At 43.6% G+C, this 23,032-nt stretch overlaps 1 protein-coding gene across 1 annotated transcript; it reads left to right on the forward strand.

Annotated features, from left to right (window-relative positions):
- The first annotated feature begins 977 nt into the window (after positions 1 to 977).
- LOC115911509 (transient receptor potential cation channel subfamily V member 1-like) lies at positions 978 to 14,206 on the forward strand. Its single transcript, XM_030962534.1, has 19 exons — positions 978 to 1,514; positions 2,670 to 2,853; positions 3,491 to 3,521; positions 5,014 to 5,329; positions 5,881 to 6,047; positions 6,349 to 6,501; positions 6,868 to 7,008; positions 7,477 to 7,775; positions 8,375 to 8,551; positions 8,753 to 8,917; positions 9,176 to 9,271; positions 9,572 to 9,642; positions 10,022 to 10,187; positions 10,914 to 10,980; positions 11,395 to 11,711; positions 12,277 to 12,404; positions 12,656 to 12,771; positions 13,216 to 13,463; positions 14,097 to 14,206. The coding sequence occupies exons 4-18, from the start codon at positions 5,028 to 5,030 to the stop codon at positions 13,383 to 13,385; spliced, it is 2,535 nt and encodes an 844-aa protein (XP_030818394.1). The 5' UTR covers positions 978 to 1,514; positions 2,670 to 2,853; positions 3,491 to 3,521; positions 5,014 to 5,027; the 3' UTR covers positions 13,386 to 13,463; positions 14,097 to 14,206.
- Positions 14,207 to 23,032: the final 8,826 nt, after the last annotated feature.

A 23,032-nucleotide genomic window follows, 5' to 3' on the forward strand; every position in this document is an offset into this window, starting at 1 on the left:
AGTCCAAAGGAGTCCTTTTGATGCATATTTTGTAGCATTAATGGATTTTAAGACTCAAACTCATGGAATATCTTTTAAGTGCTTTAAGCATGGCATTGACAGGTTTTTTAATAATCTCTTGGGTTTTGCACTACAGAAATCAGCTCTGAAATTGTTCTTTCAGTAAGTACTCGAGGTGAATGTTGCATTCACATGGAATCCAGCCACTGAAGCTGAACCCTGCTGTCAGTCCCTTTAAAGACATTGTTTTGTGGAACAGTACAGGCAATGAGGAGTAGCTGTTACTGTCAGGACAGGCAGTTGCTGTAATCAGAAAAAAGTTTCTGCTATTGCACATTCTGGGTACAGTTGGATGGGAGAATCATCATTCATTATCTTGGACACACAATTACCTTTGGGGCACAGAAAAAAATATCCAATATTTTGCTGAACAGGTGCATCAGTGTCTGTTGTAACTGCCCACATGTGGGATACACCAGACCCTTTCAGATTGGTAACAAAATATTTCCCATCTGCAGGATTTCAGGTTCAGGAATCTGCCATCTACCCAAGGATAATCCAAGCAGCCTTGGCCCAAAAACACAGCAAGCTCTCAGTCCACCCAACCATCTTTGGAGAGAGACACCTTCCTGAGCTGCTGGCATCAGTGAGCAGCATTGGTGCCTCTGAGCTGTCCCTGGGCCATGTCACCAGAGCCCTGTGCCGTGGCCTCGTGGAGAACCTGTGCTCCATGTTCCCTGTGCAGCACCTGCAGGAGCTGGGGGTCAGCAGGATCCTGGGCAGTGGCAGTGCCCTTGCCAGGAATGAGGTGCTGAGGCAGGAAGTGGAGAGGATTTTTCCATTCCCTGTGGTTTATGGGAAGGATGTGGATGCTGCTGTGGGGGCAGCTATGGTGATGTTCCATGGTAAATAAAGTCATTATTTGGAATGGCCTGAGATGCAGCTTCTGTTTTTTTCCTAACTTTATAATGTTTTTCTTCACTTTATTCACATGCACTTTCACTCTACAGTGGGACAAAACCTCTGCATTTAATGTCTGCTTCTCCTGGGTCTGCACATTTTGTTGCTCTGTCATTCCCATTTGTGAAATAAGAAGTAATTATCACATTAAATTTATCTGAGTGGCTGGGAAAGATCCATTAACTTTCTGCATAAAAATACACTTCTTGTGAGACTTATTTTCCTGGTAGGAAATATGTTGGAAAGGGCCGGGAGAGATGAGCTGCTGTCTGTAACTTGGTCTGATGCTTTTGTGCACTCCCTTAAAATTTCCAAGTTTTATCCCCTATCTTATGCTCTTAGAAATTATTTATTCTCCCAGTCTTTATTTTAAAGTTAAAACATTTCTACTTTCTGTCTACATGTACATTTCTTTTGCTCAAATGACATTGGGAAACAAGGTGTTTTATGTTATCTGCATACAGTTTCATTCCTAGGAAGCACATGTTTCCTCTGGAATATGGACGTGGATTCCTCTCTTCCTCATTAGCAACATCAAGACTGACATTTTTATGGTGAGAAAGCTGTGCTGAGTTCTGAGATCTTAATTACAGAGATGGCTTCATTTCCATTCCATGTCATGTTTAGGGAATTGTTGGCAAGTTACAGACAAAATGTAGACAAAGGTGTTGGAAAAAGTCTGAATTTGTATATGTCGTTTTCCCTCTTGAGTTATTATAAATATATTTTTATCAGCAGGTTTGTTTTCATTTTTATTGAATAACAGGCAAGAGCTGATGATGCTGTTGCATCAAAAACCTTTGCAGCATTTTGGATGCTGCTGAGGAGCTGCCTATTGGTAATCTATATTTATGCATTAATAAAGAGCCTTGTGACTCTGAGTACCACAAACTAAGGAGTATAATTAGTTTGCTATTAAATAGGTAAATACATAATTCTTTTATATATTCATGGATAGATGGCAAGACTAGAGAGACAGCCACCTTTTGCAAAACAAAATACAGATAATTTCATTGAATAATTTCATATTCTACTCAAAATCTCCGGAAGTTGGGGGTCTGCACCCAGCCTAACAGCCTCTGGAAAAGCTGTTTCTCCAGACCAGTTTCTGTCAAAAAGATCTTATGTAAATTATATATTTAGCAATATATGACACAGCTCTGAATTTTTGAGGGTGTTAGATCCATCCAGGATTAGATAAGTTGGGGTTTTTTTTCCTCATAACATTAATATTTAGAGGCTGACTCTTACATACATATATATAAACTTTAAATAAAATATAGGAGAAATATGAAGCAAAAAGACTTTAGGACTTACTGGTTCTTCCTCAACTTTGTTCTGAATTAGCTTATTGTTAAAATATTTATCTTTAAATCAACCACACAAGAAAGATTTTACAAAGTTTTGTAAATTGAATTGAAATTCAAGAATTGAAACTGTGACCCCCCAGAAACAATTGCTGTCTAGTGGTTTGGGTGCTGGGTTTTTTTGGGTTTTTTTTTTTTTGCAAACTTTAGTGTATTTACAAAGAGGAAATCTGGAGAAGAATATCCATTACTAAATGCAATTAAAGGGGAGGGAAAAACAACAGCAACTTACTGCAATTCTTGTAAAGAGCTTTGCTAAACCTCTGGGAATAGAAGCCACTGATGCTTCTGGTTCCAGAATTGTTCTTAATTATCTTATTGCTCTATTCTCTGTTTTTCCAGTGAACTTCCCTTGGTTCTAAAAATCATCACATTTTGCAGACAAATGAAGTGGAGAAGCAAACTCTGAGGGCTTTGCAGTCCAGACACCTTGGAGGAGGAATATCTGGCACCAAATTCCTGTAGATCAGTGGGTGTTTACTGAGACTGGACCATTTCTCAGAAGACAGGATTTTTGTCAACATTTGTAAGTTCTGCATGTATATTTGAATAGCATGGTTGGTTATTTTTAAACTCTGTTATTTGTGATGTGGCAAGGCATTCTAGCCAAAATATTTCCTTGTTCATTGTATCAAACTTCTGTGTACATGGGTTCCAAGGAGATCAAGTATGTTGTGCATTTTTTAAACTAGATAATGCTTATTGGGTTTTTTTGATAATCCTTCCACAGATTTGTGAAGGTTCTTTCCCTTGCAAATTCCTACTCATGAGGAAATGCAGCTTTGTCTTCATTATCAAATATATTATCAGGGTTTGGAAAGGAAAGCATGTATAATGTAGGTTTGAGCAATTGCCAGGGAGACAGGATTGAGCCTATTCTGCACATTTATATTTCTTTTGTGGAAAACAATTGATTGTGTGTTCTGTAGCCACTCACTGATGTTTTTGGCTCAATCTGCATGAGTTTAAATAGACGAAAAATTAAAATTATACATTATTATATTCCCTCTGTATTTTTTCTATACTTTATAGAACTGTTTTTATTCCTTTTTCACTGTAGTAATAGTTCTTCTGTAATTTTAGTATCTTGTTCCAAATAGAAATATTTTTATTTCTTATTTATAGGACAATTCAGTTAATAAGATATTATGTTATTCTTTCAGAGTGGTTCTAAGGAGACAAAGGACTTGAAAGGTGAGCAAGTTAAATTGCAGTCATTAGTATTTTATCTGTGCTATGATAGATTGTTTCCAGTAACCCTAAATGTGCAAGTTTGCAAATGGCTGTTTTCTTTATGTGTATATTGTACAAAATTATAGAAAATGCAAATGACAAAATTTTCTTCCCTGTCCTGCTTTCACAGAAAAATGTAAGTGACCCTTGATGTAAATATGAATTATTCCCACAGAACTGAAAATCCAGCTTCAATGCAGGTTTGCACACAACCCTCAGAATGTTTCTCTTGTGAAGAGAAACAACCTTGAAGCGTGTTCATGTTGTTTTAACCCTGACTGTACAGAGAAAATTACTGACCACTCTAATGTGGTTTATGATTTGAAGCTTTTAAAAGATTTAGTGACATTCCTGTGCTCAAAGCTGTAGGATTTCCAAGCAATGTGGGGTTTCAGAGCATGTCTCTAAGCCAGCTGTGCAGCAATTCAGGTATTATGTGTTCCTGTCTCCACTGCTGGAATTCCAGGATATTTTCCATTCAGTGGCACAAGGACAATATTTGTCTGATTAAAACGGGTTGATAAGAAACCAAACAAAGAAAAGGCAACTTGTTTTACCTTCAGCAGAGTGTGTTATCTGTGAGGGTGGGGAGGCAGAGGCTGCCCACAGCAGCTGTGGCTCCCCCTGGATCCCTGGGAGTGTCCGAGGCCAGGTTGGACAGGGCTTGGAGCAATCTTGGATAGTGGAAGGTGACCCTGGCCATGGCAGAGGGGTGGAATGAGATGAGCTTTAAGGTCATCCCAGCCAAAGCATTCTCTGATTGTGTATTTGTTGCTTGTGTCAGGTTCTGTGTGGTTGTGAATCAGACAAGATCAGCTGTGGTTGTTCTTATCTATGGTAAGCTCTCCTCTGTGTTTCCGTGCCTCATGGCTGAGGTGACTCTCACCTCTCAAGGATCACACTCTCCAATTTCCATCAGGCACTGCCAGAACTCTGGCAAAGCCCTTAAGGATCATTTTCCTGGGTGCAGGAAGGCCTCTGTGCTCAGCATCCCAGAGATCAGGTTATGGCACAAGCAGGGCTTTTTTCACATCCCTGATAGAATCATGAGAATGGTTTGTGGCACAAACCAGTCAGAAAGTAGAGAAGAAAAGCAGAGATTTTTGGGGTTTGAGGTTGTTCAGGTTTTAGCAATGACTGGAGGATGAGGCAGTGGTTTTAGGCAGAGGTAGCTGAGGCTCAGCTCTGCTGGGAAATGGACAGGAAGCTCTGGGATGCTCTGGTTTGTTTTCTGCATTCTGGAATGGGTAAGGGCAGTGGGAACAGGAACAAATGGAATAAAGACCCTACAAACTCTTCTGGCTGTGGGCACAGTGAGAATGTGTCCATCTGCCTCATTTCTGGGATGAGAGCAACCAATCCACTCCCTGCTGTTTGTGGAAAACATTCCTGGCCAAGAGGGACTCATGGCCCTGTAAGTGCTGACCTGAGGTGTTTGTCTCCTTCCTCACAGACTGCTGGCTCATCATGTCCTCCATCCTTGGGAAGATGAAGAAGTTTGGCAGTTTTGACATGGAGGAATCTGAAGTGACAGATGAACACACAGATGGGGAGGACTCTGTCCAGGAAGCCCCTGACAACCCCCAGGGCCCACTCAGCTCCAGGGTGCACCCACCCAAAAGCAACATTTTTGCAAGACGGGGCCGCTTTGTGATGGGGGACAGTGACAAGGACATGGCTCCCATGGACTCCTTCTGCCAGATGGATCACCTGATGGCACCTTCTGTCATCAAATTCCCTGTGAATTTGGAGAGGGGCAAACTTCACAAGTAAGTCTGCCTGGTGAGATTTGGTTGTAATGAGTAGTTTGACAGCTGCAGGCCATGGTTCTTAGAGCAGCATTTGTTCTCTCCACTTGAGCATGACCACTTTTTCAGTTTCACTGTTTTCTATGCCAAATTAGGGAGTGTTGCAACTGAAAGTGACAATAACTGTTGTCTCTTGGCGTCTCTAAAAATCTCTATCTCCATGGATATTATGCCCAAAATTGGCAGTAGGCCTCAGTTCACTTGCTTGAGGCTGCTCAGTGAATGGACATGGTTCAGAGTGAGAACAAGGGATTGCCTGGCTCCAGGCTTGCAGTTACACTGCCAAACTTCAATGCCTCTTTGATCACTTGTTCTCAGCTTTTCAGCAACAGAATTGTAATTTTATCAGGAGAATTGCTTGCAGACTTTGTTCTTTTAGTCTTTGCAGAGGTACCTATTCTGATCTGCAGCGTTTACTACTTCACCTGAGCAAACGAAGAGCAGTGTTCTGGTAGTTGATAAAAAGCCTGCTAAATATCTGACTTTAGGTAACTGACATTTCCCCTTGTTAGGCTCCTATCTACAGATTCCATCACAGGCTGGTCAGAAAAAGCTTTCAGATTTTATGACCGCAGAAGAATCTTTGATGCTGTAGCCCAAGGCAACACAAAGGACCTCAGTGACCTGCTACTCTACCTTAACAGAACCTTCAAGCATCTCACAGATGAGGAGTTCAAAGGTACCTTTTAGTGTCACGTACCTTGAGTTGCCTTCTTCTTCTTCCAGTAGTGCTCCTGAGATGAAAATAAAAAAGATAATTATGTTCCATGTCTGCAGGAGGTCCTTTAATAGCCCTATTGATTGGGCAACCCATTCCAATCATTTCCATTGATTGGAAAGTTACAGGAGCTGAAATTTTCTGTGAAACACTAAATGAAGTTTCTTGTCTTTTGAAAAGAACCTCATTAATTCCTGTTTGCCTGGGTATAGATGGTGGCTTTGTAATCGCTTCTATATACCTGCAATTTTTTATTTTACAGAGCCTGAAACTGGCAAAACCTGTTTACTGAAAGCCATGCTGAATCTACATGATGGGAAAAATGATACCATTCCCTTGCTGCTGGATATTGCAAGGAAAACTGGAACTCTGAAAGAGTTTGTTAATGCAGAATATACTGACAACTACTACAAGGGTAAGAGGAGCAGCTGCTGCAGTGAATGCTTAGGGTGCTCAGACTGAAATGGGGTCAGGCAGGGCTCTCAAAGTCTTGTGCATGAGGCCTTATGCACCCCAAAGTTCTGGTGTGTTACTGACAATCTGTGCATTTGTGCTGGGGCTGTGCCCAGTTGGGTGCAATATTCTGCAATTTTTGATATACAGCGATGTAATGACTTGCATTTGCTGTTTGTGTGGTTTTTTTCCTGTTCAGTTGTAGAGCTTTTTAGCCTACAGAGCTCTCAGTTCCAGCATCTTACATGGAGCTGAGGGAATTGCAGTGCTGAAAGCTCTCAGTCTGTACTAAATGCTGAGGATTTCTGTCTGATGGGTGTCTCTGCAGGCCAGACTGCTCTTCACATTGCCATCGAGAGAAGGAACATGTACCTGGTGAAGCTCCTGGTCCAGAATGGAGCAGATGTTCATGCCAGAGCCTGTGGGGAGTTCTTCAGGAAAATCAAAGGGAAATCTGGCTTTTATTTTGGTAGGAGTGAGCACAGTATGGTCTTTATTGATGGAGTTGTCCTAGCAGCATCCCAAGTGCAAGCTGTTAAATAATCCTGTTTATGTGGGGCTGGAGGCTCAGAAGTACCAGATGGGCTGTTCCACCTTTAGGCCAAATATTTTCTCCCAAAGACTGAGCTTATAAAGAAACACAGTTGGTAGCTGATGGTGTTCAGTGTGAGCCTGGTGTCAGCTTTCCTTTGTTCTCTGAGCACTGTATTCTTTGTAACCTGCTCCTGTCCTGGCAGGGTTTTTTTAAGCAGCTGTGCTTCTGTGATGTAGTTAAACTAAAGAAAACCTATTTTAACAGCTATCACAAGAATTGGTGCTATTCCAGACAGAGAAATTAATCTTTTCACATGGTGAAAGATGAAAACAATGTGATGTTTCTGTTTATGCACATCTAGTACTGGGCTTTCTGACCACTCCTTCCCATTGTTTGCCATAGGAGAGCTGCCTTTGTCCCTGGCTGCCTGCACCAACCAGCTCTGCATTGTGAAATTCCTCCTGGAGAATCCCTACCAGGCAGCCAACATCGCTGCTGAGGACTCCATGGGCAACATGGTCCTGCACACACTGGTGGAGATTGCAGATAACACCAAGGATAACACCAAGTTTGTGACCAAGATGTATAATAACATATTGATCCTTGGTGCCAAAATTAATCCCATCCTCAAGCTGGAAGAACTCACCAACAAGAAAGGGCTGACTCCTTTAACTCTGGCAGCCAAAACAGGGAAGATAGGGGTAGGTGAACAAAGGTGTTTGACTGTCCCATTGCTGTGTCACATTATAGAAAGAACATGTAAAACATTTATGCAGAATGGATTTTAGAACTTCATTTTTGAGGCCTTTTAGTTAAGAGGAACTGATGCTGCTGTTTAACTGCACAGTCCTTAAAGGCTACAAAGTGTGAGTGTGTGTGCCCAGCTGGTTTATTCACACACCACTGGTATGCAAGGCAGCCCCAGAGGAAACAGAAAGTGGATCTCTGATGTCATCTGAACCACTGGAGCTCTTTTATTTCAGACTGGCTGATGTAATTCATCTTCTGGCAGTCCCAATTCAAAGTGACTGCTCAGAGGTGTGTAACATCTCTGCTTTTCTCTTGCAGTTTTGAAACAGATAATTCCAAGTTGTAAGAGGTGTTTGTGTTTCCCATCTCCCATCACGCAGTGAGAAAATCAACTGTGTTTATTTCAGCCTGTGATCTCTGCAGTGCTCCAGTGGTTGGCTTCAGCTCAGTTGAACTAGGGAGAAATGACCCTTCCTGTGTTGTGGAGAGGCTGAGGAATGAGAAGTCCATTAGCACTGAAATGTTGGTTGTATTGTTCTTTTGCAATTAGATTTTCGCTTACATCCTCAGACGGGAGATCAAAGACCCCGAGTGCAGACACTTGTCCAGGAAGTTCACTGAATGGGCCTATGGACCTGTCCACTCCTCTCTTTATGACCTGTCCTGTATAGACACCTGTGAGAAAAATTCAGTGCTGGAGATCCTTGCCTACAGCAGTGAGACACCAGTGAGTACTGCACTTCCTTGCCTGGGGAGAGCTTCATGTTCCACACAGAGCATCTTTTCCCTGATTTCCATAAAACAGCAACCTCCACCCTGAGCTTAAGGGAACTAGAGGGATCATCTGCTAAAGATTTATAGAATGTGGGTTTTTTCAAAGACCAGTATATTCTGGTCCTACCAAAATTCTCCTTTTGCTCCTGCACAGAACCGTCACGAGATGCTGCTGGTGGAGCCCCTTAACAGGCTGCTGCAGGACAAGTGGGACCGCTTTGTCAAGCACTTGTTTTACTTCAACTTCTTTGTCTACACCATGCACATCACCATCCTCACTGCAGCTGCTTACTACAGACCTGTACAGAAAAATGAAAAGGTACATTATCCTGTCATGTGTCAGGGGAACTGCCCACTGCATGATATCCCAATTTGAATGTGTGCCCTTAGCATCCAAATTTTCCCCTTTCCAAAAGGCAGGAGAGAGATTTGACCCTGCTTGCGTCCCACTCTTGCCCCATTGCTGCAGCACATTGAGAAACTTAACCACTCCCTGTTCCCCCAGAAATGGAGTTGCTTCCAGCAACTGCAAGGCCAGCAGTTCTGCTGAACATATCTATTTTTCTGTCTTCTACAGCCTCCCTTCACCTTTGGTTACAGCACTGGGGAATATTTTCGAGTAACTGGAGAGATCCTGAGTGTACTGGGAGGCCTCTATTTCTTTTTCAGAGGGGTAAGATATTTGAAAATTTTCCTTTTGCTGTTTGGGTAGGTGTAGGAGAGAATCAAACAAGCTTTTCGTATTCATGAACATTGGCTGCTTAGATAATCCATGTTTTAGTCAAGAGGTACAAAAATCATTTTCCTTGACTTGATGTTATTGGAGAGTCCTCCCTAGATCTTACACCAGTGCTGGTTTTGAGGTGTTTTTTGGGTACCAGCTCCCTGATACAGGGGTCAGTGCTTAGTTAATTAATTCACAGGGGATATTAATATTTCCTTGATGCAAACCTGGCCTTTGTTCCCTTTTCAGATCCAGTATTTCGTGCAGAGGCGCCCATCACTGAGGACCCTGATAGTTGATGGCTACAGTGAGGTTCTTTTGTAAGCTCCAATATCTTTGATTGCATCTCAGTGTGTGGGATCTGTAGTTGAGGCTGAAGCCACCTGGGACAGGAGCTTTGCAATAATTCCCTGAGTCTTTAGAGGTGCCAGTGGACATCCTTGAACAGATGGGTCTGGATCAGTGACCTCCTGTGGAGGTAAAGCAAATTAAGTGTCTGAATGTTCAGTGTGTCATGCAGGAGTTAGGAATAGATCTCCAATGGGATTTACACATTGTTTATGCAGAATGCCTCTCCAAGGCCCTTTCTCTTCCCAACTGGACAATCCCTTGTTCTGCTCTCTCCCCCACGGGGCTGCTCTGTTCCCAGCACCTGTGGCCAGCTCAGCCCTCTGCGTTCACGGCACTCTTGTCTTCCAGCTTTGTCCACTCCCTGCTCCTGCTGAGCTCTGTGGTGCTGTACTTCTGTGGCCAGGAGCTCTACGTGGCTTCCATGGTGTTCTCCCTGGCCCTGGGCTGGACCAACATGCTCTACTACACGCGGGGCTTCCAGCAGATGGGGATTTACTCGGTCATGATCGCCAAGGTCAGTGCAGGGAGCGCCTGAGGGGGCAGCAGAGCCTCACCGCAGGAATTTCTGCAACAGCCCCATTTCCAGGCCATGTCTGCCTCTCATATGACTCTGCTACCCTTTGTTATTATTTTCTGAGTGAAGTGATAAAATGTAAGTGATGTAAAAAAACCCCCCTGCTCTTCACCCATATGTTTTATAGCAGTCTTGATAGGATGATGATGATTATTATTATTTTTATTACCTGCCATGCTTCAAAATAACTATAATTGGGTAGGCGTGGATGCAAGGAGACTGAGAACAGCCTCACCAGTCTCACCAGGCTGCTCTGGTGGGACATGGCCCAGCTTTCTACCAGCTGGAAATTTCTCCGGGTATAGATAAAATGTTGCCAAACAGAGCAATTAGCAAAGAGGCAGTAGCTGGCTAATAAACCTCTCTGTGATGTAGCCAGCCAGTCCAAGAGGGAAGAAAGATGGAAGTGCCTTTATGTGGTTTGTGCTCACAAAGAGGAAACTGTTCTCATGTGTATGTGTTGCATTTGTGTGTAAATTGTTGCATGGATAAGAGAAAAATGTTTTCTGTATTAAAATTTATTATCTCAGCTGGATAATAATGCTTAATGCATGAACAGCCAGTTCAGAGCAAATGCATTCTTGAGCCAAAGCAGTATTTTCTACCAGTTTTTGTTGCAGTTTATATTCAAGTTTTAAAATCTTTTCATCTGTTTCCTTGCTACAGATGATCCTCAGAGATTTATGTCGCTTCATGTTTGTCTATCTCGTATTCCTCTTGGGATTTTCTACAGGTAATATTCTACTTGGAGTTACTTTTTTTTACCTTAAAGAATCTCAGAAAATTTTATTTTTTAAGTTGCTTAGGTATTTTTGTTCACAACTAAAAACGAACAAATTAACCTAATTTAAAAAAATTTAAGAAAACCAAATCTCTTCAGAATAACGATTATTTATAGTAATTTCATACAGCTTTTCAAAGTTGCAAAGCTGAATAGAAAACCAGCCATCCTTTTCTATGTGGAGAAAACTGAGCCAGCACCTGCTAAGAGGGTGTCAGCTCTGGGGAATATTTTATAGGGCAATTTCCCTGGGGTCAATGTGCCATGCAGGGAACGTGTGTTACCTCTCTGCTCCTTTTCACTGCTTGCAATGAAGTTATGATCTCAAACTGTGTTTCCATTGTGTGAATTCTCTTTTTGTCACAGCTGTGGTGACTTTGATTGAAGATGACAACGAGGGGCAGGAAACAAATATCTCTGACTATGCCAGGTGCTGCCACTTGAAACGGGGCCGCACCTCCTACAACAGCCTCTACTACACCTGCCTGGAGCTCTTCAAGTTCACCATTGGCATGGGGGACCTGGAGTTCACAGAGAATTACAGGTTCAAGTCTGTCTTTGTCATCCTGCTGGTGCTCTATGTCATCCTCACCTACATCCTCCTGCTCAACATGCTCATTGCTCTGATGGGGGAGACTGTCAACAAAATTGCCCAGGAGAGCAAGAGCATCTGGAAACTCCAGGTGTGTTGGTTCTGTCAGGCTGCTGTCCAAAAAAAAGGTGTGGGGAATTATAAGAGATTTCAGAAAGAATCCTTAGGAGCTGGCATCTAAATAGCAGGTCATTGCTTCTTCCTGATTCACCTGAACAGCTCCTAAAAAAAAGTGTATTAGCTCCTTTTCCATGAATATTTGATGTTTTGACTAAGCAGATGTTGCCAGTGTTCCACAGATGTTGAGAATGTAAGAAAAGAAGTATTTTTCTAATTGGACAAAATTGTTTGGGCTTTATATGATGGAAAATCCTGATTAGACTATGAAGGGAAAGATTATACAAGGGGAAAACCAATCTTTACCAGAATCAGTTTTTGTTGGAGGTAAGAAAGGAACTTCACAGTTTTATTCACAGGGCAGTAATTCAGCATTTTCAGTGACATATTAACAAAGGGTGATGCTGCAGAGTTACAGTGTCTGCTCTAAGATGTTGACAATGATAAAAACTCAGGGTTTTTAAAACAAAGAAAGAATTCAGGATTTGTTTGACTTTGACCAGCAGCCCCTCAGTGCTCTGCTTTCCTTTACGTGGCAGAGAGCCATCACAATCCTGGACATTGAGAACAGCTACTTGAACTGTCTGAGGCACTCGTTCCGCTCTGGGAAGCAAGTCCTGGTGGGGATCACCCCTGATGGCCAAGATGATTACAGATGGTGCTTCAGGTAACCTGTTTGTGTATCAAGCCAACAAGCTTTTGTAGACAAACAACTTCAAGTGTCTGGTGGTGGGAAGCAGAACTTTCCCCCTGGAGCCCTGTGAAGAATAGAGCACTAATAGTGTCTGCAATGGCCAGTTTAATCTGGGTTTTGGGTCAGATCTCAGGCTTGAGAGGTGACATTTTGTGGTATAAATTGATCCTGGAGCTGTCTAGTGATCCTTAAAATAGATCTTGGGTTTGTTGTTGTCTCCCCAGGGTTGATGAAGTGAACTGGTCCACGTGGAACACTAATCTGGGCATCATCAACGAAGACCCTGGGTACTCTGGGGACCTCAGACGAAATCTCAGTTTCTCCATTAGGCCTGGCAGAGGTGAGGCTTTCAGAGACCCAAATCATGCACTCTGGTGAAAGCAGCAGCATGGATTAACTGATGGAGGGCAGTCAGGGCTTTGCACTTACTGGTAATGCAGTGGCTGAGCTGATGGCATTTTCAGCCAGCACCAAATGCAAAGGATGAAATGGGCTCATTGCTCACAGTTTGACTCTCTGGAGTAAAAACCAAGGAGCTGCCTTGGAGACCCCAAGCCCCAGAGAGTTTAGGAGCTCAGCATCCAGCACCAAAGCATTTCACTGTGCAGTCAGTACTTACCACCTGAAATATGGAAAACTTGTGGAACAGGATGGGGAAGAAAACCACAAAGTCCTTTCTTCCTGCTTCTTTCTTCTTCTTTCAACAGCTTCCTGTTCAAACCACTTGAATATTTTCTTCTATTTCTGTGGAGTGGAAAAGATTAACCATTCCTTTCCTTTTTAGTTTCAGGGAAGCACTGGAAAACATTGGTTCCACTTCTAAAAGATGGAGAGAAGAGGAGAGAAGAGCCTCACAAGCCACCAGAAGAAGTCAAATTAAAACCTGTTTTGGAACCTTATTTTGAGCCAGAAGATTCTGAGGAGTTGAAAGAGTCAATTCCAAAGTCAGCCTAATTCTGATTGCCTGTGCTGGTCCTCACAAAAGGGACAATAGAGCACTTAATTTACAGGAACAGGGACTTCTGGAAAAAGGTCAGAGACTTAGGGAATTACCATGTGTAAGGATTTATTTATTACACTAAGTGTGCTAAATAAACTATTTGTTGTTTAAGCTCATGTCTTCATGGTTATTTTTTAATACAACCTTCTGTCTGTTTTTAGAGTCTCTTGTATTAAAAAATCATTTTTGTGAGCATGCACAGGCCCTGATTTTGTGGCTTTGCTGCCTCAAAAACCAACCAACCAAATTATTATGACAGTGGAAAAGCACTCATAAAAGAGCAGTAAAAGTCACCAAGATGTTCCTGTGGGGAAAGTTTCCTGAAAAGCAGATAAATAAATGGGGACATGGAAAGAATACAAAATCACTTTCTCATAACACAAGAACAAATACACTCTGAAATTTTAAAGGTTGAATAGTCAAAATCAATGAAATAAATGTTTCTTTTATACTGTCTGAGTAAACTCCAGAAATTCACAGTTATTTTACTGAAGCTAAAAGCTTAACAAGATCCCAAATTTGACATTTATTTAGATAACGGATGAACTTTGCACAAAGTAAGAGATCGTGGTTATAGAGAATATATGTTTCAAAGGTCAGATGTATAACAATGTACAACAATAATAATCTTGAAATTAGAAAGTTTTTGTTCTTGATTTTGACAGCAAAAATCTGATGCTGAAAATCCATCTGGCTGGGTCTATAAAGAGAATAAGGAAAAATATCAGAGGGAAAATAGGCAGATGTTCTGAAAAGACAGATGGGAGCCTTGGAAAGAGAGGAAACAATAAGAGGAACTTTGGCATCTTCTTGAAAAGTGAGTGGGCATAGAGGAGCTAATGACAAGAAAATTTGTTTTATTGACAGCTGGCCCCGTATTTCAGTGCTGGACCACAGTGCTGCTATGCTGAGCAAGAAAAGATAAATGGTTTTTCCTTCTTTCCTTATATCCCTAAAGGACTTGGAGTAAACAGCCTTTAACAGAGAGCACACACAGCTCCCTGAGTCAGCCAGGTGTTAAACCAGGGCCTGCAGCTGTTCCTGGGGTTTCAATGAAGTACAGATCATTTTCATCAGTAAATCTTGTAATTTTGCCGCATTTACTAAAATCCTGGAACATCCACTGCTTTTAAAGAGAAGCAGCCAATGTGTTTGTGCAGAGGCTGCCCTGTGAGATGAAATTTTGGTTTGTGTGACATCACTTCTTTTACTGGAGTCAGGATTTCTCGCTGTGGTCCTTTCTCATGGGGCACTACAGAATATATTTCAAGGAAATCTTCAAACATCCAGCTGCTTTATTTGAAATAGTAGCACCATCTAGAGGACTAAAAATTCTTGTTTCTTTGGTTAACATCACTCAGGACAAATGTAATTTTATTTTCACAGAGTCGTAGGGTCTAACCAGGGAAAACTGACAAAGGATTTGAAAGAATTACTTGAAGAAAGTCAGAATTTGAACTGGAAATAATCAGAATTCAATGTCTCTGGTGGACAAGGAAGCCACAGAAGATGTTTAAAGCAGGTGTGTTCAGTTTCCTATCTCTAAACCTTTGGTAGCAGTCTCTAGATGCCACTCAAGACTTCATTATGCTCCACTCTGAGCATAGCAAGACACAATCCACATGTAAAACAAGCACAGCTGAGTAGGCCAGACAAGCTGAGACAGTGAAATAATTTATTTTTTAAACTACTAAGAATAAACATGGAAAGGAGCTGACCAGAAAAACACGGTTGGTTGTCTCCATGCTTTGTATGCCACAGCAAATTTATGCTTGGAGGGACACCATGATTATGATATAGCTGGAAAGCATTCATGAAATTTCTGTTTTCCCTGGGAGGAATCCATTTTTCATAATTATCAGCCTGGGTAGAGAATTCATTGCTTACAATCCACCCTGATTTCCATCAAGAGCCTGTCCAGAAGGGTTGGTCACTGCCCTGGGTGAGCTGAACCCATCCTACACCTCTGCCTTCCTGTCCCTTCCTGCTCCAAAAGATCACCAAGACTGCAAAGGGCTTCTTAAAACCAGAAATGCTGAAATTCAGGCTGAAAACATACATCAGAATGATGCTGTGGTTAAGAATGTAAATGCCCTATATTTGTGGGATAGGGTGGTGCTGGTAGGGTTTTTGGTTGCATTTCTAAAATTCCTTAATCTTCTCTGGGAAGCAAACAAAGTTACCCCACTTTTCTAGAGGGAGTTATTACCAAGCTCTCAGAATTTCCAGCTAAATCATCACTTCAGTTCCTGCAATGGGCACAGATTTATATTTATTTCCCACAGATGGGGAGGTTCAGCTTGGCAGTGATTCCAATTCAGGAAGAGTTTGTCCTTTAGGACCAGCACCTTTCTGTTCCTACTGCTGACACCTCCACTGAGGAGGAGCATGGCCCTGCAATCAATGATCTTTATTTGGGCTGTTTTGTGGAGGTTCTGCTCACCTTTAGTTTGAAGTTTGTGCAATTATTTCACACTGAACAGGGTTGGAAGCAGCACATGGCTCCTGTGCTGTTTTTGAGGCTTGCAGGGGGTAAAAATCTGTCTTCTCACAGTTATTAATTACATTAATTTGTGTCTACACTTCATAGGAGATGATCAGGTTGGACAACTGTATATAACTATATAAATATATATATATATATATATATATATATATATATATATATAAAAAACCCCCAGCTCCCAATAACCACAGTGGAAGTGGAGCAAAAGAAATAGAGGCTGTTGATGTGTTCCCCTCCCATTAGAGGGAGGCAGCTGTAATTAACAATGACTGCAAATGTGTGGGGATGGAGATAGTTGGGCTCAGCTTCCCTGGGAGGTGAGAAGGGATCCATGAATATATGGGAAAACAAAACACAATCTCAATATTGTCAGCATTCCCATCCCTGAGATGCAAATGGTCGAGTCAGCCATGAACACTGAGCTGCTTTTCAAACTCCAGTAATTCCTGAGTTATTGAGAAAAACACACACCCTGCCTGGAAACCTTGGAGCCACACATCCTGTTGTTCGTGTGCCCTCTGCCACATTCACTGGAGTGTGAATATCCCCAGTCCTAATTAAACATCAATGTTAATCGCTTCTGAGGCAGCTTTTAGTGGGGTCTGTGGCAGGACAGGGCCCACAAGAAGGGTCCCATACCATGGGTGGGGCTGCTGCTGTTCCCCTGGCCCCAGGACAGCCCCTCTCCCTCTGATGCCACTGTCCTGCTTCGCTGCTCTGCTCGAATTCATGGCACACAATCAGATTTATTTGTCACATGCCAGCTCATTCTGTCACTCTTCTGTGGCCTGGATATCAGACTCACTCAAGGATCTTTGCTGGAGGCCTCAATACTCAAATACTCAGCACTCAAATACTCAATGCCCAAATACTCAACACTCAAAAGCCTACAAGGTGTGTGCTCAGTAGGTGCTGCTGTGCTCCAAAACAGAGGGCATCTGCCAAGCCCAGCTTTAAGGGATTAAGCCAGTGCTCTCAGCTTCTGAGGCTTCAAGTTTTCAGAATCACACCAATAGGACTTTTATGGTGTTTTTGTTCAAAGTGTTGTGATAAATCTCCCAAACTCAAAAAAATTCCAGTAAAAATCCCAGGCAAGCTGGGGATCAGGCAGTGTCTTGGGTATTTGAGAGCAGCTTGCAGGCTCAGAGAACCCTCTTGCAGTGAAAGATGCTTCTTACAAGTCTCCCTGTCTGCTCCACTGGGCACAGACATGGATTTACCAGGCCTGGGGAGGAAGAGGATTCCATTGATGCTGCCAGAGTCAGCACAAACACCCTGGCTCTCCTTGATGTGGTTCTAGGGCTCTGAAGTGCCTCCCACAGCCACACCATGCAGGCTGGGATTCCTTCTCACCCTGGAATAGCTTCCACAGAGGAAATATGGATCCAGTTTCTCCCACAGCAGATGTTAATCTTCAAAACACGTGCTAGGGAGCACTTATTTGTCTGGGGAGGAGGAAAAATCATCCAGCTGAGCTCACTGGAGTGCTCTCCTCCTGCTGTGCTGGTGATGCTGTGGCTCCATCTCCATCTGAAACATTCCCTGTTCCTGTGGGCAGGGCAGGAGACGCCAACACTCACAGGATCATCGAGGTTTTTCAGGCTCCATCATCACCCAGAGCTGTGTTCCTCACTCATTGCTATAATCAGTCTCTAAAATCAACATTTTAGTCACCTGGATGTTGGTATGGAAGGTGGAACTGCCGTGTCAGGCAGCAGGAGCAGCTCCCAGTTCCAGGAACTGGAGGAAGTGTCTGAGTCACTGGGCCAGAAAGAGCAGTTTCCAGCCATGCCACCAAGTCCAGGTCACTTCTCTCCAAGCTGACAGAGGAGGTTTAACCCAGGCAGTTCCTCTTTTTTCCAGAGGAGAATGCAGATAATGACCCACCCAGGGAAAAGGGAGCTCCTGTCAGAGGGGGAAAGCCTGGAGGGCTTTAGGGGCAAAGAGGAACACACAAGGAACACAACATCCCTCATCACAGGAGTTTAGGGCAGGAAATAGGTGAAGTTTTCTCTAGAGGATGATTGCAGGGACAGATAGAAACAGCTGGTTTTGAAATATGCAGAGAATAACTGAAATTGAGAGAGGAGATGATTTGCATAATGAAAGAGGTTTTAATTAGAATAATGGGTTGAAACTGAGGCAGGGAAAATGTATCCTGAAAATATGCTGGGGCACATATGATACATGTCTGCCCAAAGAATTCCCTTTGGAATCACTGGAAGTTTCAAACCAGATTTATCCAGTGCCCTCCTGACTGCAGCAACGAGGGGCCTGCAGGATTTAGAGCTCTTGTTTTGGGGACTCAAAGCATCTGAGGGTTTATTTCAACTGGCAGATGTTCACCTTCAATTCTTCATTTATTTATTCTTCAGAAAGAACTTGACAAAAAGTGGAAGGGGCCTGCAGGGACTTCAGTTTGTTATAGCTCCTGAGCTGAAACAAAGTTTAACTCTCAGTTTAAGGCCTGATAGTGGGTGAATTTTTGTTCCCCTCCCGTGTTTTACAGGTCTAAACAGATCTTTGGAGAGGGAATGGAAATGAACCATTCCCCAGATTTAGATGGATGAGACAGATAAAAATATCCCCATTCTAAGAAGGGAGGGTTGATGTTTTGAAAAATCAAATGACTGAACCATTACTTCAACCTGAATTTCTTAGAACATGAAAGTTCCTCCCCAGTTCTGATGCTCACCCTCCAAAAACTATTTGAGTCAAGCAGTGGCAGCACAAACCTGAGCCAAAAAAAATGCAGCATTTAGGTGGGGCCCTGCTTTCCTCACTGCGCATTCCTTGAGGCATTTTCATGTTGCCTCATTCCCCAGCGCTGCTCAGTGTTACCAGAAACTCTGCACCACAACTGAAGAGTCCCAAACTCAGCCTGAAACAGCTGCAGAACATCCTGACCTAGTTGGGAGAGTGAGACTCAGCAGCCAAGAGAGGTCTGTGCCTTGGGAGGCCTCTCTGAGCTGGGATGTGTCACACAGGAGGCCTGGCTCCCTCAGCCAAGAGCCAACTGCAGGAAAATTGCCTCTCTCCTGCTCCTAAAACTGATTTTATTTTTTCCCCCAAAGGTTTTCTGGCCTGGTGAGCCTCCCCACTGTGTGCCCAGCCTGTGACCCACAACACCAGCAGCAGGACATGCTCACAGGACAGGGACAAGAGAAGCAGCCACCACCCTGCACATCTGGACCTGCACATCTGCCCAGTGAGGGCTGAAAAGGACTCTGTAGGTTTAGGCTGTTGGGTTTTGCCTCAGGAGTGGCAGGGGACACTGAGAACAGCACAAATGCAGGAAAACACACTGGGAAAAAGGAACAAATCCATTCTTGCCATTGCTTATCATGATCTCATGCTTAGGTAGCCTTGACACTTTGCCAAGAGAAGGGAGAACTGTGGCCTGAAGTCAAATATTGATGCCACTAACATAAAGTGGGGTTTTACTGCCCTTATTTCAACTTAATCATTACTGAGCCCATGCCTGCAGAGGGAATTGGCCACAGATGTGGGAATTGGGAGCTGAGCATTCTGTCAGGTGGGGAGAGGGTATAATAAGGGGGGAAGGGAGGCAGCTTTGGGGTTTTTGGCTGGAGGTTGAGACATAGGATCAGGCTCTGCTCCTGAGCCCTGGCTATGATGCAGCAGGGCACTGCTTAAATGCAGAATAAAAATATTCATTTTCCCTGCTGCAGAAAGAAAGAAAACAGCAGGGACAGACTGAGGAGTGCCATGAGTGGAGCTCCTCCCTGTGCTGAGCAGGACTCTCAGGGCAGCAGCTGCACCTGGGTCCAGGATGTGTAGTTTGGAAGAATAGAAAATAATTAGGATAACTTTTTTTTTTGCCCCAGCAGAAAGAATAAACTACACAGTACCACAGTTGTGGGGAATGTATTTGTGATGGAGGCTCCAGCAACCCTTCTCCATCCCCTTGTGCATGGGACTGTTTTTTTCTGGCAGGGATCTCTGGGAATCAGATCTCCAGCACATAGATGCATCCCAGCATTGCTAAAGAGGCTGACTTGTCCCTGCAGCCAGACTGCACCAACTGGTAAGTGATATCCCTGGAATGGATTTTCCTGGAATGACTTCCCACAAGGCTGTCTCCTGGTAGGTGACAGTCACACACTCGCAGGCTAATTCATTTTCCTGTTGCTCAGCTGCATAAAGCAGCCTCTTATCTTGCAATTTATGAGCATCATGTATAAATATTTGCAAGTGCTACTCAGTTGTTTGGAGAGGTGTGAAAAGCTCTTTGTGTAGCAGCACACAGAGGTGATCCCAGGACAAGTTTAACTCTGAGGGGAGGGGTGAGGAGAGCACAGTGAAAAATCATGGGAGACTCCTGTGAATCAGTTAAACACTATGCTCAGGGGAAGTGGGCTGCTACTGGTATGCTCAGTGTTTTAGTTCTCATATTTTGGCTTATTTTTAAGGCACTTGGGGAATGGAATGATGGCAATAAATAATTTACAATTATTCTTGATGTTACCCAAGGTCAAAAATGCATTTAGAGAGGGGCCTTTCCCCTAAGTGACTCTGTTGGGGTACTGAAAATCACAGAATTAAATATAAAATCTGAATAACTTCTAATGTGAGTTTGCCTGGGATGGTGTCCTGTATCAGCAGAAGAGCAAATGCTGCTCTGACTTGCTGATGTCAGATGGAAGATCTCCAAATGCTCATTCCCTCCCATCTGGGCTTTCCTTCATCTTGTTCATTTTGGTTTCCACTGAGTCTAACACTTGCTAGGAAAACAAAATAATGCCACATAGGGCTTCTGCTGCTTATTTGTGCTGCACAGACTGTCCAAAGCTGGAATTTTCAAGTAATTTTTAATAGGAGATGCATGTTATTAAAGTTCTTGACCCTTCTGGCATCTCTTCAGTAGCTGGAGCAGCTGGTGACTGCTGTAAAACTCTATAAAATTGTCATGACAGAGCCTCTTGCAAAACCCTCCATGGCTCCTGAAAAATGCTGCCCTTGTCAGAAACATCAGGGTGGAGCAGGCAACAAAAAGGCTGAGCAGGTTAATGATTAAAACTGGAAGAAAATGTTTGCACAGATGTGACTGGCTGTAGCTCTGCCTCTCATTTCCTGCCCCTCAAGTCTGTCCTCACAAGCAGCCCAGCCCAGGCTCACAGCACCCCAAAATTCTGTTTGCAGGGAGATCAGCCAGAGCCAGGCAGTGCTCCTGCTCCCCAAATCTGAGAGGAAAGGCCACACTGGGGTTCAGGGGGTCAAGGCTGCCCTGCCAGTGCAAGGAGCAGCTGCTCCCAGGCAGGATGGAGTGGAGCTGCTGTGAGCTGCTCACAGCTCCTGCAGTCCCTGCCCCTTTCCTGGGCTGGTTGGGAGCACGGCTCTGCCTCTCTTGCTGCTGCTTGTCCTGGTTTTTCCTCTCTGGATGACTGCCACAACATTATAAATAGACCTTGCTGTTGGGTGCTGTGTTCTGCTAAACCCCACAGATCTGGGGGCTTTCAGATATAGCTGCTTTCCAAATTCGAACTCCTGCTTGCTGCCAAACTCATTTCTCCTCCTTAGCAGAAGGATTTCTGTTACTGTGGTTGATCAGAGGTAAAGCAAGAGTCCTCAAATGCACCTTCACCCAGATTTCATGTGGCTTTGCCTATTTCCACCCTCAGAGTGATTTCAATTAACCAGTTCCTTGCAGTTTGTGTTGGGAGCCAAGCTGGTGCAGTCCCAGGCAGGATCCAGTCCTTATTCCAGGTTCTTACACTAAAAGGCCATCAAAGCAGCTGCCTCTGGGTTGTCACAGCTGAGCTCAGGCATTTGGCAAGGTGTGAACAACATCTCCTGGCACAGGGTTTGGAGCAGAGCAGGAATTTGTCAGGCAGAGCTGGATGTGTGCTCAGCCCCTCCAAGCAAAGGGATCCCTGGTGCCAAAGCCAACCAGCCCAGGCACAGCCCCTTTCCCCACACAGCTCCTGGGAGCTGATTCATGAGCAGGAGCTGTGCAGTGCTCCTGGCATTTCACCCAAGGTCTGAGGCAGATGTAACACCCAGCAGACCTGGTTTTAAAGATAATTTATGAACAGGAGGAGCTTACCTTAAGTGTGTAGATTAATGCCATAGTCTTTGGATTAAAATGTCTATGTTATAGTATCCAAAGGTATTTTTGTTTTACTTCCAAATTTTTACCTACCTGCCACCAAAAACACCATCCAAACTTGACTTTTTTTTTTGCCCTTGTCTACAGCTGAAAAAAGATTCCTGTTCTGCTGCCTACATAGTTATGCTTAAACTCCTATCTAATAATTAACTCAAGACCAGCAGCTGTAAATACACCTTGCAGGTCTGACTGCAAAGACATGGGAGTTTTTCACATCCTAGTTCTGGTGACAATGCAAAGATTCTATAAAAAGAGCAGAGGAACTCATGGTCACTCTTCTGGTATGTCCCAGACCAGAATTCTGCATTCACCATTGCTCAACAGCTCCAAAGTAGAAAAGTTGAGAAAAGCCATTGCCTGTCACAGGGATGTGAAACCCACCTGGTTGTGTTCCCACAGCCCCTGTGGGGACAAATTCATTAAAAACTTTTACAGGTAGGGAAAAATTTAAACCCACCCAGCACGTTTTCCCCTGACAGCACTGTGCAATTAGAAGATTTTCTAACGTAGTTTGTAAAACTTTGAAGTAACAGCAAAAAATTTTGCTTGCTGGAGTGCTTAAGATCATTTCCTTGTTTTTGCTTTCTGCCTCCTGAGTAGGTCCATGCTATGTAATAAACTGAGCATGACATTAAGGTGTCATTTACAACCCAAATGCAGCTGCACAACCATTTTCCTTTGCAAACAGCGTGTAAACTGCAGAGCAGCAATCACCTGAGATACTCCACTGCTGCCATGAAGTCACCTGTGAGCAACCCAGCTTTAGTAACACCCCAGTGTGTAATTACTGCCTGTGTGTCATCCCACTTTAGCAGCTCTGAAGTCAGGAGTTGTTGCCTGGCCAGTTTCTCCCTGTTCCCTAATTTCAGATGGAGCAAACTCGGCACGGCCGCGGCTCCTCGGCACTGTCCCGGCTCTGCTCCCCAGCTGAGCACACCAGATGCCTGGAGCAGGGTGCTTTTGTG

Source organism: Camarhynchus parvulus, chromosome 19, assembly GCF_901933205.1.
Source record: "Camarhynchus parvulus chromosome 19, STF_HiC, whole genome shotgun sequence".
NCBI classification, from domain to species: Eukaryota; Metazoa; Chordata; class Aves; order Passeriformes; family Thraupidae; genus Camarhynchus; species Camarhynchus parvulus.